Source organism: Oenanthe melanoleuca, chromosome 10, assembly GCF_029582105.1.
Source record: "Oenanthe melanoleuca isolate GR-GAL-2019-014 chromosome 10, OMel1.0, whole genome shotgun sequence".
In the NCBI taxonomy this organism is placed as follows: Eukaryota; Metazoa; Chordata; class Aves; order Passeriformes; family Muscicapidae; genus Oenanthe; species Oenanthe melanoleuca.
Genome location: NC_079344.1, coordinates 1,820,328 through 1,846,467, shown reverse-complemented (window position 1 = coordinate 1,846,467; position 26,140 = coordinate 1,820,328). Strand labels below are relative to the sequence as shown.

Here is a 26,140-nt window from a genome sequence, read left to right as displayed (position 1 = left end):
GAGGAGGCTCTGCTCATGGATCCCTGGGGCACTGTCGGTCCCCAAGGAGATGACAGGCTCAGGCAGGAGAGCACCCGTGGCCCTTGCAGCAGGAACAGCCCCGCCCCGCGGGCTCAGCCGCACCTCCCTCCTCTCCCCGCCCCGGAAGTTTCCGTTCAAACGCCGGCTCACACACGCACACCCCACACAGTTTCTCTTTTCCAACAGTGTTTATTAGGGACAGAGCCCGGGCACAGCCCCCGCAGGGAGCCGGGGCAGCACGGCCCCGGTTATGCCTCAGCCTTGGCCTTGGCTGCGGGCTTGGCTGCCTTGGCTGTCTTGGCCTTCTTGGCAGCAGGCTCTGCTTTGGGAGCAGCTGGAGCCTTGGCTGCCAGCTTGGCCTGGGCCTTGGCTTTCTTCTCTTCCTTGAGTTTGTGCTGAAACAGAGAGAGAGAGATCATCAATCCTTATCTGTATGCGAGGCAGGAGCCCCGGCCCGGCCCGGCCCCACTCACGTTCTGCGCGTGCCGCAGGATGGTGTTGCGCCGCATGGTTTTGGCGTACGGGTTCAACTTGATCATGATTCTCAGGTTCTTCAGCGGGTTCTTCTTCAGGACCCTGCGCTGAATCTTCTTCCTGAAAAGCACAGCCATGTTCGCATTATCATCTTTTTTTTTTTTTTTTTTTTTTTTTGCAATGCCAGTTCTACTAAATTATCTTTGAAATCTGGACAACTGCAATTCCTTGTGTTTATACCCAGAAATCAAAAAAACCCAGCTTGAAACCCATTTCAAGCCTCCCTGCAAAGCTTTTGTTCATTAAATAAAATCACTTACTTTGGAGCACGCAGGGCCTTCTGGATTTCCTGGCTTCTCATGATTCTTCCAATATCTGTATTGGTCATCTTGTGCATTGGCAGGCTGCGAAATCAATGTTTGGTGTGTGAGTAGGTGATAAAACCATGGCAAATTCACCATACCCAGGCATTTAGGAGCAAGTCCCAGTATCCCTTTTCCTGGGAAAGAGGGGGGACCATGGCTGCACTCACTTGTAGTCGCTCTTGAGCGTGGCAGCCTTGCGCCAGGTGCCGTACAGATCGTCCAGCTTGCGGAAGGCGCTCTCTGTCCAGATGCAGAAACGCCCCACATGGCCCCCGGGAGCCAGGCGCAGCAGGTTCAGCTTGTTCACGTTCAGCAGAGTGATTCCTGCAGGAAACCAGGCAAAGCAAACCCTTCAGTTTGGAATTCAAATGGAGGAGGGTGAGGATAAGCAATAGGCAAGACGCAAAAAGAAGACTGGGGGTTTTTGGCTTTGACACTAAAGAGCTACACACACCTCTGCATGAAAATCTATTGAATTTTTAAATTAATAATCATCAGCCTTTTTCCAGTGGCAAACTCAGCAGCTTCATTTGTGCCCCAAACACAGTTCAGAGTTTGGAACTGCTGCAACATTTGTCAAACACCCTGAACATCACCCCAAAAGGTTCTTACAAAGAATGTATGAACAACTGCAGCAAGTCAGAACTTCCACACAATCATGTGTTTCAGAAACACGGACCAATGAAGTGGAATCTCATCATTCCAGGCAGCCTCCCAGCAGAAGAGTGAGTGTGTGCCAGGCTCATTACCTGGGATGTTCCGGAAGGCTCTGATGATGCCGTTGTTCTCGTTGTAGATGATGCAGGGTCCCCTGCGCTGGATGCGGCGCCGATTCCTCATCTTGCCCTTCCCGGCCCTCATGCGCTGGGAGGCGTAAACCTGGCAAAAGGAGAGCCTGAATATCCCCACAGCCCCCAGCCCAGCTGGGAAAAACAGAACCTGAATAACCCCACATCCCTCAGCCCAACTGGGAAAAGCAGAGCCTGAATATCCCCACAGCCCCCAGCCCACCAGGCAGACTCAACACCCTGCTGCAGTCAGAACTTCACCATCATCACTGCAGATCTGCAACACGGACCAGTGAGAAGTTCATCATTCTCCAGAGTCAGAACACAGAACTATTTGGAATTCCTATTCTGGTAACTGCAGAGTTGAATCACTTGTGTTTTGCCATTCAGATCACACCTTCCCAGCTCACCTTTTTGATGTCATTCCAAGCTTTAAGCTTCTTCAGGAGGAGAACAGCTTCCTTGGTTTTCTTGTAGCCCTCAACCTTGTCCTCAACAACCAGAGGAAGTTCTGGAATCTCCTCAATGCGGTGGCCTAGAGAGGATTTCACAAGACACTCAGTGTTACCCACTGACCGTGGCTGGACTCATTCCTCAAGGTTATTGCTTTGTATATTCATAAATGATACATGATAAATTAAATTAATGATAGAAATTAATGAAATAAAGTCATGAACAGTAACCAGAGCAGTGAAGTTCCAGTGGTGTCTTACAGGCCTGTCTCTCACAGGATTTTCTGGAGTGTTGAGTAAATCTCTTGCCTCCATGAACAGAAATCAAACCGCACCGCAAGACTCCATTTAAGTCAGCACAAAGTACCCAATGCTGGCTCAGACAAACAGTTCCAGAGGCAGAACTCTCACCTTTAGACATGACCAGAGCTGGGAGGGCAGAGGCAGCCAGGGCAGAGCAGATGGCGTAACGCTTCTGCATGATGTTCACTCTGCGGTGCCAGCGCCGCCAGGTCTTGGTCGGGGCGAACATGCGGCCGCCACGACACATCTGGGAGCTGCAGTTAAGAACAACTTTGTGGAGCTTTCTTATCCCAAAGTGACTTTTTATTGCTTGCTCAGCATTAAAGGGTCGTCAACCACCTGTGCCAGGACTCTGACAGCAGGCAACTGTCCCTGGGCACAGGGTAAGGCGCAAATTACGACATCATGGCAAGACAGAACAGTCATGGTGGTTGGAGAGTGGGAATCACATTGAGTCTGAGCTGCATTACCTCAAGAGAAAGATTCCATCTCACATTCAGATATTAGAAGCTTTTCTGCTGGCTGAGTTTCTGAAGGCAGCACTGCCATGGAAGGATACATTGCCAAAGGCACCCTGGCCAGAGCGGTGAGTGCCACCGCCCCGCACTCGCGGGATTCGAGCGACGGCTCTGCCGGTACCCCATGATTCAGCACTGGTCTGGTGACCTGCCAGAGAGAGGGGCATGCACAGAGTGACACCACTGCAGAGAGTGACAACAGAGGCATGCTCAACTCAGGGCACCAATCAGAACTTCCACACAATCATGTGTTTCAGAAACACGGACCAATGAAGTGGAATCTCATCATTTTGGCATTAAGGATCTCCATCAGGAAAACTTAATCCTAGTATAAAAATGTTCTTGATTCTCACTTAAGATCTTTAAGACACTTATTTTAACTTGATGCTCAGTCTGGAGGTCTGACTTGGCACTGCTATACCTAGCATGTTTGTTTGTTAAAATGTTATTGCTATATTGCTATAAGATATATTGCTATATTTTAAGCCTTTAAATTTTAAATTTTTCACCAGGTGATATTACACTTTTTTCAAACTAGATACTTGTGATCTATTCTTTTATATTGCTACATTTAAAGATTTTACATTTTAAATTTTTCACTATTATACACTTTTACTTAAACTAGATACTCGTCATTTTTTTATACTACTATATTGTAAGACTTAAAATTTTAAGTTTTTCACCATACGATATTATACACTTTTACCTAAAGCAAATACTTGTGATCTTAGCTGTATTACTTAATTTTGGAACTTTTTTTTTTATGGCTCCAGGTCAAGCAGCGCTTTCCTGGGGGTCAGTGCCTGCTAGCACAGGAAGTTCAGAACTCCCAGTTTTAAGGTTCCAACAGTTAACAGTTGCCTTCTACGAACCGATAAGCACTCCTAGCCCAACTCCAGCTCCATTTGCATCTGCATCGCCTGCGGGCAGGTACCTGCGAGCTCGCTGACGGCGTAGGGCTGCCGGTTGTTCTTGCGCAGGTTGGTGTGCACGAAGTTCACCACGTCGGGCCGGATGGGCGCCTTGAACACCGCGGGCAGCGTCACGTTCTTGCCCGACGCCTCCCCCTTCTCGGAGTACACGGAGATCAGCGGCCGAGCGCAAGCCTGGGGAGCACAGAGCCTTGAGTAGCGAGGGGACTTTCTGCCGAGTCAATTTCTGGTGTTTTAAATTCATCAAATACTGCTCAGAACGAAGGAGTCGTCAGCTCAGCAGCGCCAGCACGCTGACAGCAGGCAACTGTCGCTGAGCACTGGATAAGACGCAAATTACGTCATCACAGCAATATTTTATCAAAGTTGTGCTCTACACTTCTCACCCAGACATTTCCAAAACAATTCAGCCCCCGGGCTCTGTAATAAACCCCTTCAAAACTACTTCTCATCTACTATTAAAAAACCCCACCTGTGTTAAGCAAGCAATTTGAATTTGGAAATGCTGCAACCAACTTCTCTACTGCAGCTCATCAGTGCCAGAGGGAAGTCTGGACCCCCTGAACAATCTTTGGTGCTTTAAAATTTGTGCAGTGAAAAGCTGCTCTCAGCACCAGCTGAAAGGATGCCCAAAAATATCCAGAGGATGAACATTTTAAAAACAATATTTAAGCATTATACTGTATTGGCTGTTAATTAATCTTGTAGTAACAGTGCAGGCAAAGCATATTCATTCCCCTTCTCGTCTGCAGCTTATTTCAGAGTTATTAAAATACTCTAGAACGCCAAACTGACCAGCTAATAGCAATGGAAGGGCCATCGCCAAATATAACACGGGCACGAGCGAGGCTCTGGCCCCTGGTGCTAATCCAGAGACCCCAACACAAACTTGATCAGGGTGAAGGCATCACAGCACAATCTGAGCTTATCGGCGAGAAAAGTTATTCATTTGCAACCGGATTCTTGACCAAGGCCTCTTAAAGCCTGTCTAGCAATAAAAATAGGTTAAAAAAAATGTATATATAAAAGCCGTTCTTCCCACTCTATATGGGCGCAAACGCTCCCGCTGGGCCTGTTTAGCTTTAAATGCACATAGAAACTACAAAGCGCTGCCAGATGCGATAAAAACCTATCCCACCGCTTCCCACGCCCATAGAAAAGAGGACTTTAGGCACACCACGCCGAGCTCCCGCCCGCGGCCCCCCCCGGCCCGGCCCGGCCGCTCACGGGCTCCACGCGGCCGCCGAGCGCTGACGGGCCCAAAATGGCGGCCGCGCGCTCCACGCCGCCAGCGCGGCCCCCGAGCTGCCCGCGGCTCGGCCGTGCCCGCTGGGCCCGGCTCCCCCAGCCCGGCTCCGCTGCCCGCCCCGCTCCCCCCGGCCGCCGCTGCCCCGGGCCCGGCCCGGCGCTCCCCTCACCATGGCGGCGGAGCAGCTCGTGGGGCCGCCGCCTGCGCCGCGCCCCGACCGGAAAAGGAAGGACTCGTCACCCTCCCGTCGCTACGTGGATGTGCCTCCGCCTCCTGACCACAGCATCTGCCGCGCCGGGCGGTCAGCACCCAACTCCAGCCCGAGTTCGGGACCGAGCTCCAACCCCGGTTCCAGTCCCCATCCAAGGCTCTTCGGTCTCGCCGCGTCCATCCCGAGCCCTCCGGGCTCCTATTTCGCCCTCAGTTCCCCGTCAAAGCAGGAAACTCTTTTCTGGCGGAGGGATCCAGCGTGACGCGGCCCCTCCCCTCACGGGACTCGCTGGCGCCGGCGGGCGGGAGGTTCGATTGTGGCGGGCGGCGATGGCGGCGGAGCGGCGGCGCCGGGCGGGCGGCGGCCTGGGCGAGCTTCTCCTCCGGTGAGGATCGGGGCTGTTCCCGGGGCTGTCCGGTCTCCTGTTCCTGTGGGGATCGGGGCTGTTGCCGGGGCTGTCCGGGCTCCTGTTCCTGTGGGGATCGGGGCTGTTCCCGGGGCTGTCCGGGCTCCTGTTCCTGTGGGGATCGGGGCTGTTCTCGGGGCTGTTCCCGGGGCTGTCCGGTCTCCTGTTCCTGTGGGGATCGGGGCTGTTCCCGGGGCTCTCCGGGCTCCTGTTCCTGTGGGGATCGGGGCTGTTCTCGGGGCTGTTCCCGGGGCTGTCCGGTCTCCTGTTCCTGTGGGGATCGGGGCTGTTCCCGGGGCTCTCTGGGCTCCTGTTCCTGTGGGGATCGGGGCTGTTCCCGGGGCTGTCCGGGCTCCTGCTCTGGTGCTGATGGGGTCGCTGCCTGGGGTTCTCCGCTGCTCTGCTGAGGGAGGTCTGGCCCCGCTTGTGGGGAGGCTGATGAGGCTCCGGTTGTAGCCTTGGAGTGTTTAATGTATACGGATAATGTTGCTGTTTAATGAGGAATGCTGAGGGGAAAGGTCGTGTATCTCAACCTTTTCTTTTCTTTCAGGATACGTAAAGAAGGAAAGGACAATATCCCTGAACATCCCTATCTCTACGAGGTAAAATCATAGACTGGTTTGGCTTGGAAGGGAACTTGGCAGGGACACCTTCCACTGTCCCAGGCTGCTCCAAGCCCTGTCCAACCCAGCCTTGGGCGCTTCCAGGGATCCAGGGGCAGCCACAGCTTCTCCGGGCACCTGTGCCAGGGCCTGCCCACCCTCACAATCTAATTTCCAATCTAAACCTACTCTGTCAGTGTGAAGCCATTCCACCCTATTCTGTCACTCCATCCTCTTCATTGGTCTCTCTCCACCTTTCCTGTCGGCTCCCTTCAGGTACTTCAGGAAGGCTGCAAGTGGGTCACCAATGGATACAACAGAATTGGAAAACAGTCTGTGGAATTATTTAGTTTTGCTGTTTCTGGTATTAAAAAGAATACTGAAATGCAGCATCTCTTTGCAACGTATTAAAAAATTCTGATTTTTTTTTTTTGCAGACCGATGTAGAGATCTCATTGGTTGGTGGCAGTTATAAAAGCCCTGTTGAAAAGTTTTGGAATGGAAGCAGTGCAATGTATATTTTACAGAAAGCTGTAAGTGTGCATGGTAGATGTTAAATGGAACCCAGACTTTTGAATTCCCATCAGATTTTTTTCATGCACCTTGCAGTTTTTGACTTACGTGCACATTTCTCTTAAAGACACACAATAAAGAAAGTGACTCCATGGAGGAATCAAGAACAGATGATGATGTTTATGCATCTGAGGTTTTGCCAAAGGAGACTCCTGGAGCCCTGGCTCTTTCTGTTGGAAGAGCAAAGTGAGTGGGAATGCTTTCCCTCCCCTTTTGAGGGAGTTTTCTTTTGTAATTTTCTGTCTTTTTCTAATATTCTGAACCTGTATTTTCAATCCCCTGAATAAAATTATTAATTAGTTTATAAGGAGTTGTGACTGTTTTCCATCCTGCAAAAGGGCCTCCCTACTTTTAATGGCTGAAAATGTTTAAAAAAGTAGCTCAAATCCAGGTATTGGAAAAGCACCTGTGAGCTGGGCTGTTTGGTTAATGGGATTCACTGGCTGTAGATGAGCAAAAAAAGCTCACTTAGACTACAGTGCTTGTTTTATTTGGTAAAGTTTCTGCTAAAAAAAGCCCTAAGAATCTGATTTGCATCTTTGGTGTTATTAAAATACCAAAGATGGTACCAATGCATAGTATCAAATGTGGTTTACCTAACCAATATATTCTTTTAATTAGCTTAAAATGCAATATTCATTTATAATTTTAGAATATTCAGTCTACATTAATATATTGTGTTATTTGCTGGCACCTGACTTTCTCCCTGTTCCTATTTCCAGGCAGTTGATTTCCTTGTACACCATGGTGCAAAACCCAAACATGAGCAACGTGGGGATGAGTGACCTGGTTGTGCTCCCTCCCCTCTGGGCCAGATGTGATGGTTGTGACCCTCAGCACACCTGCTGGATTGGAGCTGAGCCTCTCAAGGCTGGAAACAAAGTCACAGGGCTCAATATTTACACAGTTTCATGTGATGGTAAGGTGATCATGGTGCACAGAAAATAAAATGAGAAAGGCTAAAAAATGTGGGAATGCTGGTGTCACAATGCTGTCTTTGTTCTTTGCGATACTGGCTTGGAAATGCTCTTTATTCCTGGTTTTAATGAACAAGAAGGGGTTAAAATAAAAGATGTTTTAACCAATGATGTGTGGGGGAAATTGCTTTTTAATCTACTTGATGCACCTGTAGCTGTGCAGGCCTACTTCAACTCAGGTGCAACAACAGGAAATTTAAACTGCTGCCATTCAGCATCTTACACAACCTCTGACTCATTCTAAACATTTATTTGTGTTCATACCAGTTTTTATAATCAGTAGCAGAAATGCAGGGAGAACTTCAGCTTTCTAAAGAACAGCATGAATTGTGCTTTACCAAATGGAGTATTTGGAAATGAATTTGAAGTGCTAAATTTCCATTGTGTCAAATGGGTTTTTTTGATTTTCACTTTTTTTCTTTTCCTAGGTCCTACAGCTGATAAAACTCGTTTTGCAAACCTGGAAGAGCTCAAAATGGAACATAAAATAAGACATCATTCATCTGTTGTAGGTTTTTATGCTCTATTATGGCTTCAGTTGAAGTTGAAAAACTTTATTTTGGATTTATGATGCTGGTTTGGGGAAGCTTTTTAGTTCCTCTATGGAAACTCACCTTAGTATGATCCTGTAGTATAACAGTCTGATTTCAGGTCATGTTTATAATGCATTTGTCTGGTATTAACTCTTTTTAGCATGTTTGTGAAATGCTTTTAAAATTACTTTACCTATGCTAGTTTTGTTGTTTTTATTTTTGAAATGTGTTCATTTTAGGTGACAACAAAAGGATTTGCTCAGTATGAGCTGATTACAGCTGCTGCAATAGAGGACACCATTGTAGAATCTGGGAGCAACATCTGTGTGGATATCACATGGAATGGTGTGGAAAAGATTCTGGAGACTCCCCCACTGATCTCTGCTGCCACCCTGGTAAGTCAGGATGGGAAAAGCAAAGAAACCCCAGCTCTTGGCACAATTCACATCATGAGTAGTGTAAAAGATGGGAGATAAAAGCAATGTAATTGTTCATAAGCTGAATTATAAGTTGTGCTGACATGTTTCTCACTGATGAAAGTTTTAGGATACTTTAGAAATCAAGTTTGAAACTGAGATAAACTTGTGGAACTTTCAGAATATTGCCCTGGAGTCAGGGGACCCCAGAAGTCCTGTGTTCCAGCTGTACAGAGAGCTGCAGTTCCTCTTGGTGAGTGCAGGGGAGAAATTCCAATTTCACTTTGGCGTGGAATGGGGATTTTTGGGCTAAAAATTTGCTTTATTGAAAACTTCATCAGGTGTTTCAAAGACAACTTCAAGGGTTTATTTTAGCTGCAATTTTGGGTTCAATTTTAGAAATCTTGAATACAAAGAGGACAAATCATCCAGGAAATTCTGAAAATTTGTAACTCCTGGTTAGCTGTGCAGAGATTTGTGATTCTTGGTGAAGTTATCTGTGAAAGATGGCACATGCAGGACTCCCAAGAAGATCTGATTTCTGTTGTGATTTTCCTGCTGCCTTTAGGCTTTGGCTGAAGGTGTGAGGACGGGTGTGACTGAGTGGCCTGAGCCATCAGAGTCTGAATCAGCTCTTAAACTGGTCCAGGAATTTCTGACTGGTAAATGCTGCTTGATCCATGGGGAGGGAGGGGTGTGGCACTTCACAGGAGTAACAGGGAATTCCACATACAACTTCTAAAGCATCAGAAGTGGAAATGTTCATTTCTGTGCTGTAACCACTTCCCAGAGTAGTTAAATAAGTTAATACTTATTTGTCAGTTTTCTTTGTCCTAGTATTATGGATCAAAGTCATAATAATAAAAAACATTTTTAAAGTATTTTCACACTATATCCTTACCCAATAAAACCATTTTTAAATGAATCAGTTCTATTATTCAGGGTATTTGTTAGTTATGATGTGCCTGGGGATTAATAATTGATTTGATGACACTTTTCATAGTGGTAAAACTTATTTTCTTAACTCTACTAGATTTAAAGAAGAAGCTGGATGGAGATTATATATTTGGAAACAAGGATGAAACAGAGGTGTGTGCAATTTCCTAACAGCTGTTTTGTCATTCTGCTTCCCTTTTAACTGCAGTTATTTCAAATTTTGACTAAATTTTGTATATTGTTTGTATGTGTAAATACAGTGATGTAAAGGAACGTGGATCTCTTGCTTCCTGTCTCAGCTGTGTAAAAATAATGAGAGAAGGTCTGATTTCTTCCAGGAACTCTGACCTTTGTGCCATTGCATTCTAGGATTAATTTGCTTTTTTGCCTAATTTAGTGAACAGCTGAATATGTGTCCTCTTTATCTAGAGGTTATGATATTGTAAAGCAATGGGCAAATTCAAATTATAAAAAATGTGTTTAGTTATATTAAGATGTTTTCTTCTCTCAGCCTACAAGGAAAGGTGTAGGTCTATTTTCAATTAAGAGAGAAGCAGAATTTTGTGGGTAATCTACGACTATAATGATTTCTGTGTCAACAGAACTATTCTGTATCAGGATTACAGGGAAGTAGTTCTCTGCTCTGAGAATTTATGTGTCTGGGTTTTGGCCTCCCAGGACACTCCTGGGCACACAGATAACACCTGGCTGGGATCTGAAATCTCTCTGACAGTGGCTTTTGTTTCTGGTCCAAGGATAGCAGTTATCCAGTGTGGTAATTCTGCAAAGAATCAGACTCACTTTTAAATAAAATTACTGTGTGGTAGTTTCCCTGGAAAAGGGTCAAAATCAGTGATGCAGCCAGCTTTGATCTCTGGAGAAATTCAAATGTGGAAGGTTTTTGATTCTCAGGCACCATTTTTCATTAAAACAAACACATTCTTCCAGAAAATCAAGTGTGATACAGCTGCTGTGGACAGTTGCATAAAATCAATCTTTGGTGAGCGAGGAGACCTGGATTTTACTGAGCAATTATGGTGCAAAATGAAAAGTGAGTGTATTGTGCCCCATCTCTTTTCCTTTCATTTTCCTCTTTGTCTGCTAGGCAGTATTCTCTTTTCAGGGAAATTCCTGTCCATTTCTCTGTTTTAAGGACTCCTCAGCTCTTCAGAAAATTGGTATCAGCAATCTCTTCCTAAAAGAGCTCATTTTAGGGATATAGGATAGTGTGTTTTCTTACAATATTCCAATGGCAGACCAGCATCTAACAGGAGATAATTTACTTTGACTGCAAAAGGTACTAAACCATGGGTAGTTGCTCTGAACCTAAAACCCATCTGCTCTAAAACTGAAAACTTTATAATTCCTTTTTCTCTAGATCTGAAGGACAATCTTCAGTGTATATATAGTTCAGTGGTCTCTGTTGATCATTGTTTTTTTAGAGTTTTCAGCCCTCATTCTTTAATTGAGGGGTTTTGTTCATGGAAGGGTGTGTTGGCCTGTTGTTATTGACTTAACAGCCAGAGAAGGAGCCTGGATTGATAATTAAAATATTGTGTTTTTCTTTCCAGGTGTCAGTTCCTATCAGGAGTTAATAGACTGTTTCACACTGGTCATAAAATCCCTGGAACATGGTGAGATACAGCCATGGGTATGTATTTGTATTTCACAATAGATGTCAAAATTTGGGATAGTTTCAAGTAAAATACAGTTCTTGTCTCTTCCCTACCCCTCGTTTGTGGTGTTTTAAAATTATGTGTTTCCTTGGTGTTGAACTTCTGAACAATGCTGATGATGTTTCAAGCACAGTTCCATCACAAAAAGACTTGTTTATTTTTAGATTCATCAAGGGAGTAGCAGTTTCTTAAGTCAATTGATCCAACAGTCCTACCATGGAAAGATGGAGGATGTTTCCCTCAGTGACATCACTCCCATTCAGATGCTCCTGGAGATTGGCTTGGAGAAGATGAAGAAGGATTATGTCAGTTTTTTCATAGGTGAGCCTGGCACTTGGTAACAGCATAGGAATTCAAGAGAAAAGGTGTTCCATGCAGGAAATAACGAACTTTTTGGGTGACCTCCATCTCTCTTCCTTCCCATCTGCTGAAGTGCAGTTTCCAGCTTCCTTAATAATGGAACTTTTCAGCTTTTAAATGTCAAACTTTTAAAAACTTATTTGTTTCAAAAGAAGCATAGCTCTGTGTTTTACCACTGTTGTTACCCCTTCATTTCCTTTTGGCATCTGCCATCCTGCTTTCATTCTTTGTTTATTTGCTTTATTATTTTCCCTACTTTTGTAAACTCGTATGTCCTGAGGGGGGTGGTTGTCTCCAAGTACATGGTGGGTTTCTTCATTGTGCAGCCTTGGTGGTAAATAAAACCATTCCTTGACAATACCACTTTAGAGAGGTTTTCTTGTTTGGAATGAATAATCATGTCAATAAATAACATTACACTCCTGCTGACTTTGTACTTTAGTAGAATTTCCTGTTTGATGACCTGTTTGAATATTGCTTGTGTTTCCTCTCATACCATGTATTAAATGTTTTCCTACGGTTCCTTTTACAGGCCAGGAACTTGCAACAGTGACCTACTTGGTGAGATGCTTTATTTTTATTTCATAAAGCAGAGCATGCTTAGCTGATGGTGGGATGCAAATCATATAAGCTGAGAAACTGAACTGCAGATAATAAGGCTGGAACAGCACACTGCAGAAATGCCTTTGTTTTGTTTCCTTATTCCCAGATAATTCCTTTGATGTCTGATCTGGGTCACTGTCAGGCAGTGAACCTTTGTCACACTTTGATGGGGCTTTGTTCTGAGTTTGCTGGGCCATTCTAAAAATTTTGGCTTCTCCAAAGAAGCAGGAAGATGATTTTATTTACTGAGGGTGTGATGTGTGTGTAGCAATGGAGTGCTCAGGTGAGAACAGAAGCTCTTTGCTCTTCCAGGATTACTTCATTTCCATTTCAGTGGATCTGCAGGAACAAGTGCAGCGTGTTCAGAAGCTTCACCATATGCTGGAAATAATGGTCAGCTGTACAGGCTTACTGCAGTTCAGACATGAGAACCTCTTCCCTTTGACACAGTAATTATTTCATTTTTACTTCTACTCTTTAAATAGCAATCACAAGTAGAGTTTGTTGGACAGTTTTAATGAAACACCTTAGTGTTGGAGATAGTGAGACTGCAGAAGCAGCAGTTGGATCTTCCTGCCAAGTTTTGCTTTGGGACTAAAACTGAAGAGTAAGGGAAGTAATAAAATGTGAGAGTATAGTTCATTTTGCACAAGGTTTATGCTCTGTTGTACAAGCATTTCTTTAAAGAAAGTAACCTGATATCTCTTGTAGGATTTGCATGAAGTATTACAAGGAGAACCCTCTGAATGAGAAGCATGTGTTTCAGCTGCCCATCACACCAGCTCTGGTGAAGAAATTCTATCAAAAGTAAGAGAAACTTCAGTGTTTGCAGCATAAAATTCAGATGTGACTGAATACCTGACTCAATTTTGATGTTTTTTGATTATTCTCTCAGTGATAACCCTGAAGTCTGGAAGGTGGAGATAAGTAGTGGACATGGACAGAAGGAGGTTAAAACAACATGGCAAGTCAGTACCTATGCTCCAGTTGAACATGGGACAGCAAACAGTTCAGGTGGGGAATGTTGGTGTGAAATGAAATAATCAAAAAATAATCACAAACTTCAAACAAATTCAGTTTTTATCCTGAGTTCAGTGGGTCTGAGCTTTACTTTTCAGCAAAAGCAAAATGATATTTTGCCTTCTACTAAAAGAGTGAGGTGGTATTTATAGAATTAAGGATATTCAGAAAGTGGTGCCTTTTTGCCTTCTCACCTTGGCTGAGTTATGTTTTTAGAGTTAAAATGACAGAATAGTTCCAAATATGAGATGATTGATATCCAAAAAATCGTGCACCTTGTTTCTAAAATGCGTGCCAATGAATCTGAGAAGAGTTTAGAAGAGAAATGTCCCTGTTGTTAATGCTGGTCTCAAGTCAGAAGGTGCAAAGGGGAGAAGATCTGCCTCGCTGCAAGCAAGTGTAGGACAAGTGGAAAAGCATCAGAATGGAGAAGAATTAAGCAGAGAGACTGGTACAGAAATGATTTGCCTTTTTGGGAAGAGGTTTGAAGTGATTTGGTGAATCTTTCCTGTCATTATTGATTTTTGTCATGAAGTACTTCAGTAACACAGTTCTGGAAGCTGCTCCTAATCTCAACTTTTCTCTTTGTCCTTGCAGGTTTCTTTTCTGACTCCACAGTAAATGGAAGCAGTGAAGAAAGGCTGTATTTTATTACCCTGACTCAGTGCAGTCAGGTGCAGTTCACTTAAGTTGATGTTACTGAGCAGACAGGACTGGAAAGGTACAAAAAGGGGGAAAATATAGTGTTTTCTGTCCCAACAGAACTTTTAGAAACACATACTTTAGGCTTCAAACAGTTCATTTTCACTGATTTATTTACTTTATTACACCTAAGTGGGACCTTCACAACACAATTCACCTGTAGCACCTCATTTGTTAAAAATGCAGTGCAATTATGACTGTTCAGTGTAAATATTTTGTAAATATGGTGGATATTTTTCATATATTAAAATGTATTCAACAAAGTTGTGCACTTTGGGGTTTCATACTTTATTTTTTGATCATTAAAAATTCAATCAGACACCATTCAAAGGGTGAGTTATCTTAACCAACAAACCAAACAATATTGTCATGTTCTTCTGGGATCAAGTGATGCTTCATCATCCTGAAGTCCAGGGCCTTGGGATCTTCAGCTGCTATGGGTTTCTTTGTCCCTGTATTTATATTTTGGAGTATTCTTGGAAATACTTCTCTCTCCTCTTCAAATTATTTTATTCCTTCAATGTGAAGTGAGTTATTTTAACAGTGTTGTATTGTATGTTTTGCGTAATTTTTTGAAAAACAAAAGCAGTATAATTGGCTGGACATAATCATTAAATATATTTTGGCAGTTGCATGTGTTATGTTCAGGTAACATTTTGGTGGTCTAATTTAAACAATTCCATAGTTTTGTACATGCTGACTAAATAATCTGAGACAAATTTTTTGCATTAAAAACTTAACTATGGATATGTAAGAATAAGGAAAACCCCCAATTCCATGCTTTTAGAAACTATAAATTATTATTATAGTTTTATACATTTTTGTAACTTCTGGTTTGAAGCACAGGAAGTTGTATTTTAAGTATAGCCAGATGAATTGAGGAACCAAGTTTTTATACTACTTGTTTCTACCTGCAGGAGAAGGGAATTTAAGGTGGAATATTAATTTTGGAAGTGCTTGGATTACTTAAAATCCACGTTTTTGTTTGCAATATATTATAAAGTTGTATAAGGTGAGTATAGTTTCTGTAAACCTGTAAACTGCAGAGATGTGGTTTAAATCTGATTCAGAAGTTGTCATGTCAAATTACTCACTTCAAACAACGTTTCTCCACACCTAAATAGCAAGGTATATATTATCCTAACTTTTAGACCTGAATTTATTTATATTTAAGCAGTGCTCTTGGAATATCTAAGTCCTTTTATGTTTTAAAATCATGTATCTATCTTCAAATAGCAATTACATGGTAATCAAAATGCTGTTGATGAACAGACTGAAATCAGAATTTGCAAGCAGCTTTTAATCACTTGAAATTTGTACTGGCAAGATTTGAATCACTTTACTCTTAAGTATTTTTCTGGTGAGGAAAATGTGTAATAGTTTCCAAAATAATAAGGATTGTAAAAACTTCTGCTTAGAATCAGTGGAAAGAGAATGTATTTTGGTAAAAACAAAAAGATGTTTTGGGAATTGAATTGAAACACTATAGAAGCTCTAGGTGGATTGATAAATAATATTTCATTACAGGGGTATAAAAAGAGGCATCTGTGGTAAATTTTAACCACTCAAATAAAACAGTTGCAGCTTAGTCCTTTTGGCAAATGAAGATGTGTGCAAACATCAATTTTAGCTGTGGTTTCGAAGGTAGAATATGAGGAGGACAATACTGATGAGAATGCAGAGTGTGAAAACTGTAGGAAGAACAATCTCTGTCACCATTTCCATGTGAGTAATCAGGGAATCTAAAATTTGAGAAATGAGGAATATGTAAGAGATGTAATCCTCTGGAGTACAGTAATACCTACCTTAGAGTTAACATAAAGATTTTTTTGAACATAAAAATGTTGACATTGGCTTAAAGAGCAAAGCAAGCAAACAGAACTTCCTAAGTCTGCCAAAGCTGGAGCAAATCCATGATAATTTTCCCTATCCTTTTCTTTTTAAGTTAAATTTCTGAAGACATGCCAGTGCTCAAAGGGCTGCAGAAATTGTCCTTGCTATGAATTAGCTGCAGTGCATTAACAATATTTTACTGGTACTTTGATTTTTTTTATTCCCCTCACACCAAGGTGAAAGAAAATTGTCAGAGAGAAATCTTTAGGAAGCTTTGGCCTTTTTATGATTGTTCTGTATCTGTTTGAAAAATTAAATGGGTTTTATTTTATAGGGCTCTATTCCATAGAGAAGCCTGGAAGAGTTCAGTAAACTCAGTTCATCCACACTGAACATGAAGTGGAGGCTGAGCAGGATTAATTTAGGCTGACTGCTGGGATGTTTCCTACCATGTGGAATTTAGCTCATCCTCTTGTCTTTGATCTTTCTTTTAAAATTTCTACTTCAGGAATTCTGAAAGGTTCTGAATTGCACCGGGAGGTTTTTTAGGTGTTCTGGATCAGTTGTGTTGGAGTTTGTTACCAGAAGCATCAGAGCCCAAATTTAATCTTAGGCCAGTCCTTAGCCCTTTTATTTATTTTTATAGTTCCACTTAATGTAAAATTCAAACATTTAGACATTTTCTGTGTGGTTGTCTTGATTTGTCTGGGTTTGGTTTGTGTTTGAAAAAGCACTCAGGAGTTTTATTTTAATGAGAATGCTGTCATCCCCAACCTCAATTTGAAGTAGTAGCTCTTCCAGTTCCTGTATTTCAGTAGCATCCACAGCTGATCCATTTTACTACAGTGGTTTTAGTTGGAGACAGTAAATAAAGACATTTTTCTTTAGAGGCTTGCAGTGCTTTTGGGGAGAGAACAGCTTTTAGCAGAATTCAGAGATCAATTTAATATGTGAACTTTACAGAACCTGCTTTTCTAGAAGAAAAAGAGAGCCATCATTACCTGCAGCAAGGTGTTGGTGTGTGGCAGAGCAGGTGTCCATGGCCTTTCTGTGCCAGTTTTCCACCTGGGAAAGGGTGAGAGCTCTGTGAGACTGCAGCAGCTCCTCCCTGCCCTCCACACTTGGCCCTACAATTAACCTGAAACTACTTTATTCTACCAACACATCCTTTTCTGGAAGTTTCTTTGTGGGTTTTATTTATTTCTCCAAGTTAATTGTTTAATAAATTTTTTAACAGCACATAATACATTCCAGGATATTTTCCAGGAGGGTAGTACATATGTGGAGTTTTCTGCCTAGAAATCTGACAGCACTGCTAAGTAACTTCTGATGGAGAATTTTTGATTGCAGTAAGTCCAGTTGGGACTTGGTGGAATGCTTTAGGAGCAGTAATTGAGGATGTTCCTACTTTCAGTGTCTGAATATCTCTATTAAACAGATCCCTAATTTATACAACCAAAGTGCCCCTTCTTTACCATATTCATACAAGTTATTTCCTGAAATTCAATGTGATATTTGCACATAAATCAGAGAAAAAAGAAAAAAAAAAGATCAAAATTAGCAGCTGACATTACCTCTCTTGGATTTGGGAATCCATTTGCACTGATGATCTTTTTGTAGTAGTCAACAGATGCCTTTGGGTACCTTGGTTTGTTCTTGTTTTTGAAGTCAATGTGGTAAAGCCCAAATCTTTCAGAGAAGCCTTTGTTCCATTCAAATTTATCCAGCAGTGACCAGGCAGTGTAACCTTTGACATTTACACCGTCATTCAGAGCTGGAAACAGAACACAAATCACTGGTAGAGGTGGGTTTTTTCCTTAAAATGTAATTCTGCAAATGTTTTGGTTTATGGCAGGAAGAGATGGGGAGGAGCACAGAAAAATGAAGTACAAATTAATTTAATTTAGGTTCTTTGAAATTGTTTTTAGCTTAAAGATACTAGAGCTTTATGGGCATAGCAATTTCTTCTTTCTGAAAGTAGAAACTGCTGATTTATTGCAGTATTAAATCTCAGGTAGGTTATTGTACTTCTTAACAATAATATGGTTACTTAGGTTGACATTTTGGTGAAAATTTGAGAGTGGCTTGCTGTCCATTTTGACTTGTGAATAGTTATTTCTCTGTGATAGAAATGACAAAGTAAAAAATAAGCAGAAGGTGAAAACACTCCAAAAGTCAAATCCTATAGAGGTGTTTTTAAGTGACCTTTGAGTATCTCGTTGATGTATCCCTTCAGGTACTGAATCCTCCACTCATCACACAGCTGGGGGCACTGCAGTGTTTCAGACACTCCATTCTCTGTCACATAAATCAGGGGGTTCCCATACTGGGTCTGCAAACAGAAATCTTTCAATTGGCTCACATAAAATCATTTTACTTTGATAGAATATGTGAATTAAAAGCAAATTTCTATGTTTACTTACCTAAGAAAAATGTGAAGTAGAAATTTAAGTTAATTATGGGGTTTATTTTTAAATGACTGAATTCTGTAGTTGTCTGAGCTGAAATTAGAGAGTTTTTGAGAAAGAAAATTCCCACTAAGACAAGACTGGAACTGTTGAAAATCTAAATCAGGCATTTTGTTTGCTTCCTTTATAATTAAATACCTACTCTACTCACCTTAATGAAGTTGAGTAACCTTCTGAAGCCCCAGGGCACAGAGTAGAGCCACTTAGGGCCTGGAGCTGGCCAGCTGGGGTCCACCAGTTCAGCCAGGTCATGGTCAGTGTGGTAACTGGAGACTTGGAGGAAGGGAAAGTTCTTCTGCAGAACATAACGGGTGGTGAAGTGACCAATTCCCAGGAAATCCGAGGTGCCTTTAATGTAGGTTTTCTCTTGCACTGAGAAGCTTGGTAATCTGGATGTCCCCAGGCCCTGCTGGGCACTCTTCCTGCCTAGCAAAATAATGACAGGAAACAACTCCTGAGGAGCATGGAAATTGGTTTTCTTTATCTTATCAACAATAAATTATAGAATCATAAAATCCTGGGTGGTTTGGGTTGGAAGGGAACTTGATCATCCCATTCCACCCCCTGCCATGGGCAGGGACACATTCCACTGTGCCAGGCTGCAGTGTCCAACCTGGCCTTGGACACTTCAAGGATCCAGGAGCAGCCACAGCTTCTCTGGAAACCTGTGCTGGGGCCAAAAATGGTTTTCCTGAATTTAGTGTTCATGTCAAGGACACCTGAGCTTAAATAGTGTTTTAAGATGAGCTAATCTTCCATCCTTTAGGTTTGGAGAATTAAATTTAGAGAATTAATACATGGAGAAACAGCAATTTGAAGTGTCCTGGTGTGTCCCCAAACTGCTTTAGCAGCTGTGTCCACCCCGGGGGCCTTTGGGTGCTTTGTTGTGTCTCACCTGTGTCCTCACTTGACTAAAGCACACACTGGCCTGGAGTTACTTCCTTGTGAAGTGCTGGAAGTGTAGATCTATTCATCTCATGGTTACTGGGACTTACCTACATAATTCTTCATGACTTCTGGGTAGTCCCCTCTGTAAATGGGGTTTGCAAACCATCCCAGGTGGAACTGGATGTACCTCTCAGCAGCATCTCTGTCTGTTTGGCTGTGTGGATCAACAGGTTCCCCCCAGCCACTCGTTAGGGAAATTCCAACCATCCCTTAAAACAAAGGGACAATTCTGCAGTTCTTTAAGCCCTTACTAGAATCAGCAGCACAATCACAGAATGAATCCTGCTTACCTCTCTGCTCCCTGCGCCAGGTGTTGTTGTAGGAGTGCCAAACCTTGGCGTGAGTCTGTAAAAATGATGTAAAAATAGAATAAATCATGTGCACATTTGTAGTGCACACCACAATATTTTCATCTCTTATGTCATGGAACGCTGATGAGCACTTTTTGCACTGAGGTCTGTCTGAAAATATCACAGAATTTCTTTTGTGTTTATTAGAGAAACTTCCATTTTGTGTAAGTCATCACAAAAGCCTTTCTGCAAGATTCCTTCCCTAAATTCCAGGACATCCACATGGAGCTGACACACAGCCCTCAGGCCAGGTTCTGTCCCATGGCTCTGCTCTTTGGATTCAGGCTGACGAAAGTTAATTTTTACCAGAGACTTCCTGAAGTCACTTGCAACATACAGGTTCATTTCAACAGGCCAAGATGTTACTGCTTGTTTCTAAACTAACCTGGATGTTTTCTTTTTCAACCAGCTTGAAACAAACCATAAGAGACATTTATAATATAAGGAAAATTCAAATTGTTGCAAGTGTTAAATCAAGCTCCAAACATTGGTAGTGCCTTGGAGCATTAAAGCCAGATGATAATTTCAGTGTCCTACTTGGAAATTACACGGCTGTGAAACTATATTTCTGTTTAAAGAGTGAAATCTGATAAAAATCCTCAATTGACCCACAATTTCAAGCACAATTAGGGGAAGATTTTTACTTTAATGATGTGATGAGCAGCCTTGTAGGCGCCGCAGCCGCCAAGCTTCAGTCCTGGTGCATGTTCTCCTGTTTCATAGCCCTTCTCAGCCACTGCCTGCAAACACACACAGTCAGTCCTTCTCTGGGCTCCAGAGCAGGGATGTGCTCCATCCTCTGCTCCCTGTGCTCTCTGCCCTCTCCAATCCCCTTTTCCCTCCCTGGCTCCCGCCTGGCTGGAACCGAGCTGTGGCTCCTTGGGGGCAGCGTGTTGGTGAGCTGAGGAGCAGGGAAGGGTAAATAACAGCTGCCTTTCAATCCCTGGTGTCTCTCCAGCTGAGGAGTTTTCAACATTTTCCTGGAATTTCATGTCTTAAAACTGCCCTTGTGCACAATCTGCCTGCTGAGATTTTTGGCCACAAAGATGAATGGTTTAAATGTTTCCTCTTCCTTCTCTCTCTCAGTTTTTTTCACCCATTCTCTAGTGTCACTTCCAGAGAATTTTGGGAGCAGAGCTGTGCAGTGGGAGTGTGTGGAAGGAAAACATTGAGGACTTACCCACGGATTGCTGAACGTAATCCAGTGTTTCACACGATCACCAAACTTCTCAAAACACAGATTTGCATAATCATTAAAATAATTAATCATGCTTATGTTCTGCCAGCCACCATACTTTTCTTGGAGAACCTTTGGAAATAAGAATCTCAAGAGTCACTGATTGTTCTTGGAGGTCATCTGTTGCTTAAAAAAGACTTTTATTTCTATTTCATTCTATTTCTACTTCTAGCTCAGAGGTTTTTCAAGACTTCAATGCTTATAAAATGCAAATTAATAGGAAATATTCACAAATTCTTAAAATCATGCAGGCTTCTCTTGGTTCTTAACCTTAGGAAATAATTTCTATCAGAAGGCTTTATTTGAGGTGTTTCACTAATTTAAATATTGTCTGACCTGTGGCAGATCCCAGTGGTAGAGGCTCACAATAGGGGTGATGTTGTTTTCCAGAAGACTGTTAATTGTATCATTGTAGAACTGTATTCCCTTCTCATTCAGTTGCTCAGCTGATGAAAAGCACAGACAAGGAATTACCTGCATTGGTTCCCAAATAACTGGAAGAACAGATATCTAGAAATATTAACTAAGGAACATTACATTATAGTGTTGGGAATTCTGTAATGGTTAAATGCAGCCAAACACAAATTTGATTAACAGGAATGTGAATAACCTCTGGGTAATCAGGAGTACAATTCCTTACAGGTAAGAATACTGGGAAGAATTGTGGTGAAATTGTGCTTACCTTTGATGCCTGTGGGCATAATCCTTGGCCATGAGATAGACAAGAGGTAATGATTCACCTTCAGCTCCTTCAGTAACTGAATGTCATCCTGTGAGAAGAAAAACCAGTTAACACATCCTGAGGCCAAGCAGAATAACTTCAGTTCTTCATCTGTCTTTAATAATTCTGAATGCAGAAAATCTATGGAAGATTTGCACAAAAGAGGGTTCCACCTGTTATTTTCTGATCTTTGAGGTGATGGCTCATTCTACTTGAAGCCTTACTCTTTGACCACTTTTTTTTTTTTTTTTTTTTTTTTGACAGTCCAAAGAACTGTAATATTTTGTGTAACTGTGGAGACTGAATGTTTGCATTCAACTGAGCTGAGGTTTTGCAACACAATTATATTTATGTCAGAATTTGTTACAGAAAATAATAGAAGCCTGTAAAACTTGACCTCAAACATTTCAGCTCAGGCTCAAAAGCAATTACTTGGACTTTCCTTTACAGTCTTATACTGGAATGAGAAAACGTCCTAAATCCCATATAAATATATTTTCTTTTGCTAAGAAATTGCACTTCTTTAGTGTTAAATGGAATTAGAAATTCGTGGTATTTGTGCTAATGCAAAGAGAAATCTGATGATGAAAGCAGATAGAAAGAGGATCAGGTAACTGGACAAATACAAGCAAGTTTTAGAAAGTATTTCTAAACACAAATCCAAATCGTGTCTGTCTCAATCTCTTCTGGTGCCACAGCCCTGTGAGGCTCAGAGGCCCAGCTTCTCTAAGATGCTTTTTAAGCTGTTCTTTCACTTCTGCTGGTTTGAGAGCTCAAATGAAACTTCTCCTGATTTTCCCATTTCAGGAGAGTAAGGTATAATTAGTTTCTTTTCTCTTAGTTCTTGCTGAAACCTCTGGTTCTCCCTTGGACTTCATGTATGCAGAGAAACCTCAGTGGAATATAACTTTTATTAAATTAGTTGCAATTCCAGTTATATAACCCTGGCTTCTCACAGTCATTGGGATTCCTCTTGCTGTGTATTTGTCTTTCCTCCAGCACAGTAATTTGACAATTGATTTTGATGGTATTAGGCTTGGAAACATGTGAACAGATCTGCATTGATTATTTGTTTGTTATCCTTTCAAAAAATGGGGAACATCCAGACTGAATTTTAATGCCTCTTAAACATACATAGAAAACTTCATACATGCACACACACACAAAAAGTTAATTTTATTTAAAGCTCAAAAGTGTTTATTGTATTTCTAATTAAGCACTTGGACTTCTACACCAACTAGAGTATGTTTTCACACAAAAATCCTGAAAAGCTGAGATGTATTTGGGAAACACTTGGGATTATTGGTTCTATGAGTTTATAAGGAAAGAAGATTTTACTGTACAGATTAAAAACATCAGCCCTTGGATTCCTAAGTTAAATAAGCCTTTAGAGCAGCTAAAGCTGGTCCTTCAAAATGGGAAACCAGGATCAAAGAATGGCCCCAGAACATTTGCAGAGTAATTAATTCCTCTTGAGCAATACCTTGACTTTGTAGTAGCCATCACAGGCAGAATCTCCCGTCTCATTCCTGACCACTTTCCCTTTCCTGTGGGTGAAAACATCCCAGATGCTTGGTCCTTTCCCATCCTTGTCCCAGGCCCCCTCAGTCTGGTAGGCAGAGCTTCCAACACCCCACAGGAACCCTGAAGGTAAAAACAGGGCAGTTACTGAAAGTCTTGGTGCTAAATGTTCATGGGAGAAAGGAGCTGACAGTGAAAGTAAACACTGCTGGAGAGGTTTTCTACATTCAAAATGTGTCTGTGCCTGAATAGGTCTGAAAATGGGTAATAAACTGAAGGTGTCCTGTTCTGATTCACTGAGAAAGGAATCTAATCCTTTCATTTATTAAACCTGTAAAATCTGTATTTTACAGTGATGAGGTAAGGCATTGATAGCATGGCAGAAATGTCTTACTGAAAAAAAACAAATTAGGTTTCCACATCATTTCTCCCTGCTGGTGTCCATGGTAGCTTTAGCAATTACAAGTTTAGATGTTATGTAAAATATACAGAAATATTCTGGATTATTTTCCTGTTGTTACACAAAATGCCATATCATAAATGACTTAAGAATTTAAGCATGAAAACCAATCAGTGGCTTTATCATTCTAGTTTTGATTTTGCTTATGAAATGTGTTTAAATATGTGTTGAAGAAAGGATAAGGTTCATAAATCCTTGCTGAAGAGTGGATTGGATAATACTGATCAGTTTGGAACAAACACAGTGCAGTTATTTCATTAAATTCTCAAATTAGCTGCATAAGAAAGAGTATTTTAGTTTATTCCATTCATTGTAGGTAATTTATATAAAAGAAGAGTTCTCAGGTGTGACTTGCTACTCTGCATTTTAATCAGGGAGCTGTGGGTATGAGCTGTTGATGTGTGAGCCTTCCCTCTATTTCCTGTTGAAGTGGCTCTGTGGCATGCAGGGCCATGTGGATCCCAAAGTGCTCCTGCATTCTGCAGCCACCTCCATTTCTGCTCCTGCCATTCCCTGGAAGGACAAGGAAAACCTCTGGGCCACTTCCTTGTGCAAACACAGGAGCAGAGCCAGAACATTCCACCCCAAGCCCAGGGTGGGAGGTACCAGCTGGGAAGGTGCCGTAGTAGAAGGAGCCTGGGTTGTTCTTGGTCCAGGGGAAGTCCTCGGCCAGCACTGCCACCAGCACTGCCACCAGCACAGCCCAGCAGCTCAGGATGTGCCTCCTCATCCCCAGAAGTGCTCTCTGCCAGGGAAAAAAGAGCTCTGTCAGGCCTTGCTGCTCCTCAAATGGCCTTGGGGGTCAAAAGGCAAAAGCTGATTTTTTCTGCTGGATGGAACTATAAATGAAGGCTGAGTGGAAAGAGCAGTCAAACTTCTGGCAGGGTGGGAAAAAGGACGGAAGATTGAGGTGAAAAATTAGAATTAGAAGCCACATGTTTTCTATAATGTTACATATCTTTATCCTAAAGGTCTCTTTGTTGGTACTTATTTTGTTCTGAATTTCAAACTGTCCCACAAATTAGTAAGTAAAACCCTCTAAATATGACAAGAAAAGTGATTATGCTGCTTGCATCTTCCCACCTGTCATGGCAATAAGCCCTGTGGAATTGAAAAGGAAAAGTAATACTTGCAATTATTGCAGTTTTAATTAATTGCAGCTTTTATCCAGTCCTAGCATCAATTTAAAACTGTGACATCAAGTTAAGCTATTAGAAAGACACATTTTAGCTGAGTTAAATAAAGTTTCAGAAGAGCTTTTTAGAAAAGCAGTTTTCCCCAAATTGATTCAGTCCCTAAAGGATGTTTTACATTCCTGAGCATCTGTTGGTGAATCTGAAGATGGGGTTGGACCATGAGGAAAAGCAGAACAAATATTTAAAATAATCATGTTTTGCATTAGAGTACCTGAGCTGCTTTGCAGGTTGGCTCCTCGCCAAAATGAACTCCCCAATTTGGAAAAAACAAAAGGCAAAGGACTGACCCTCTTTTCAGAACATGTAAAAAATGTACAGCCTCAGAGACCTCTTGTTCCTCTGTTTATTAATGATTATCCCATATCTCCTAATTAACACAGGAACTACACAGCTGGGAAAATGCAACTAGTTCAGCATTAGAGACTTCAGTCCTGGATTAAAAATATCTCCACCTTGGCTTTCCAAATGGGAGCATTTAGATGTAGCAGACTACAAACATTTCAAATCAGGTCTAAATACTCTAGAATTGCTTTTATTTTGAATATAAAAGGTTGCAAATACATGTGAGTTTGACTTAGACATTTCCAGTAGTTCTCTGGATTAGTCAGTAAATTTAAATTTAGCATTGCCCTTCATCTTCTTGTTATCAATGACCAACAGTCCCTGGAAAAGGAGGAAATGTTCCATGGGGTCTGTCACCTTTGGTTTGATTATTCTTAGTAGTAGAATTAGAAATAATTTCAGTCCCTCAAGAACTGCTCAAGCACAATATAACACTTTAGGATTTTACAGCACCCTCTATTGAATAAAACAATCTCATGCACAGCTTGTTGTGGAATATTCAACCAAACATTTTCAAATTCATATATATGCATTTTGGAGCTCTTCATTGCCCTGGTTTTCTGGCATGTCCCTCTACAAACACAGCAGAAGAACCAGCTTTTCAAACAGTGCAGAAAGGTTTAATAAGTTCAGACTGTGAGGATGGTCCTGTAAAACCCTTTTCACCCCCTTGTCTGGCAGCTGTGATCCCTTCTGCTCTGCCTGTAGCTGGAGTTATTTTAATTTCCCCCCATTCCTGCCTTACCTGCTGTTCTTCACAACAGATGTGTCCTATCTGGGAGATTCCTCTGAACTGCCACAAACCTACCAGGGCATTCAGAATAAATTTACTTTCCCAGAATAATTGCATGGAATTAATCCAGGCTATCACTAAACCTCGGGAGAAACATCTAGTTGCAAACAGCATTTTGTTCACTTACAGTCAAAACAAAAAAGAACAATCCTTT

The 26,140-nt window shown here is 42.0% G+C and overlaps 3 protein-coding genes and 4 non-coding genes across 7 annotated transcripts; 1 reads left to right on the top strand and 6 right to left on the bottom strand.

The window, feature by feature from the left end:
• Positions 1 to 190: 190 nt before the first annotated feature.
• Positions 191 to 5,360, bottom strand: RPL4 (ribosomal protein L4). The gene is made up of 10 exons (XM_056499409.1): positions 5,272 to 5,360; positions 3,856 to 4,027; positions 2,963 to 3,069; positions 2,512 to 2,650; positions 2,059 to 2,183; positions 1,610 to 1,739; positions 1,028 to 1,184; positions 816 to 899; positions 495 to 615; positions 191 to 416 (listed from the first exon to the last, which is right to left on the bottom strand). The coding sequence occupies exons 1-10, from the start codon at positions 5,272 to 5,274 to the stop codon at positions 270 to 272; spliced, it is 1,185 nt and encodes a 394-aa protein (XP_056355384.1). The 5' UTR covers positions 5,275 to 5,360; the 3' UTR covers positions 191 to 269.
• LOC130257604 (small nucleolar RNA SNORD18) lies at positions 1,496 to 1,566 on the bottom strand. Its single transcript, XR_008841352.1, has one exon. It is a non-coding gene; the product is annotated as a small nucleolar RNA SNORD18 (small nucleolar RNA).
• LOC130257605 (small nucleolar RNA SNORD16) lies at positions 2,715 to 2,814 on the bottom strand. The gene has a single exon (XR_008841353.1). It is a non-coding gene; the product is annotated as a small nucleolar RNA SNORD16 (small nucleolar RNA).
• Positions 3,145 to 3,215, bottom strand: LOC130257603 (small nucleolar RNA SNORD18). The gene has a single exon (XR_008841351.1). It is a non-coding gene; the product is annotated as a small nucleolar RNA SNORD18 (small nucleolar RNA).
• LOC130257606 (small nucleolar RNA SNORD16) lies at positions 4,105 to 4,205 on the bottom strand. Its single transcript, XR_008841354.1, has one exon. It is a non-coding gene; the product is annotated as a small nucleolar RNA SNORD16 (small nucleolar RNA).
• ZWILCH (zwilch kinetochore protein) lies at positions 5,361 to 14,458 on the top strand. Its single transcript, XM_056499407.1, has 18 exons — positions 5,361 to 5,698; positions 6,270 to 6,321; positions 6,759 to 6,854; positions 6,962 to 7,080; positions 7,617 to 7,813; positions 8,300 to 8,379; positions 8,644 to 8,799; positions 9,002 to 9,073; positions 9,389 to 9,482; positions 9,854 to 9,909; positions 10,705 to 10,807; positions 11,328 to 11,407; positions 11,597 to 11,753; positions 12,325 to 12,353; positions 12,708 to 12,844; positions 13,107 to 13,202; positions 13,291 to 13,409; positions 14,013 to 14,458. The coding sequence occupies exons 1-18, from the start codon at positions 5,361 to 5,363 to the stop codon at positions 14,102 to 14,104; spliced, it is 2,073 nt and encodes a 690-aa protein (XP_056355382.1). The 3' UTR covers positions 14,105 to 14,458.
• Positions 14,459 to 15,197: 739 nt separating this feature from the next.
• Positions 15,198 to 24,745, bottom strand: LCTL (lactase like). The gene is made up of 14 exons (XM_056500035.1): positions 24,739 to 24,745; positions 24,262 to 24,342; positions 23,158 to 23,318; positions 21,636 to 21,723; positions 21,290 to 21,399; positions 20,897 to 21,025; positions 20,361 to 20,456; positions 19,657 to 19,711; positions 19,414 to 19,575; positions 18,570 to 18,844; positions 18,156 to 18,282; positions 17,525 to 17,724; positions 16,952 to 17,015; positions 15,198 to 15,859 (listed from the first exon to the last, which is right to left on the bottom strand). The coding sequence occupies exons 1-14, from the start codon at positions 24,743 to 24,745 to the stop codon at positions 15,744 to 15,746; spliced, it is 1,671 nt and encodes a 556-aa protein (XP_056356010.1). The 3' UTR covers positions 15,198 to 15,743.
• Between the last annotated feature and the right edge of the window lie 1,395 nt (positions 24,746 to 26,140).

Coding starts and splice junctions, on each gene's coding strand:
- ZWILCH (XM_056499407.1), top strand. CDS start 5,361: ATGTGCCTCCGCCTCCTGACCACAGCATCTGCCGCGCCGGGCGGTCAG. Junction 9,910..10,704: donor GAAACAAGGATGAAACAGAG/GTGTGTGCAATT, acceptor ACATTCTTCCAG/AAAATCAAGTGTGATACAGC. Junction 12,845..13,106: donor AACCTCTTCCCTTTGACACA/GTAATTATTTCA, acceptor TATCTCTTGTAG/GATTTGCATGAAGTATTACA.
- LCTL (XM_056500035.1), bottom strand. Junction 23,319..24,261: donor CTACGGCACCTTCCCAGCTG/GTACCTCCCACC, acceptor TTTTACCTTCAG/GGTTCCTGTGGGGTGTTGGA. Junction 21,026..21,289: donor ACCACTGGGATCTGCCACAG/GTCAGACAATAT, acceptor TTATTTCCAAAG/GTTCTCCAAGAAAAGTATGG.
- RPL4 (XM_056499409.1), bottom strand. Junction 2,651..2,962: donor GCCAGGGTGCCTTTGGCAAT/GTATCCTTCCAT, acceptor TGCAGCTCCCAG/ATGTGTCGTGGCGGCCGCAT. Junction 2,184..2,511: donor AGCTCTGGTCATGTCTAAAG/GTGAGAGTTCTG, acceptor AATCCTCTCTAG/GCCACCGCATTGAGGAGATT.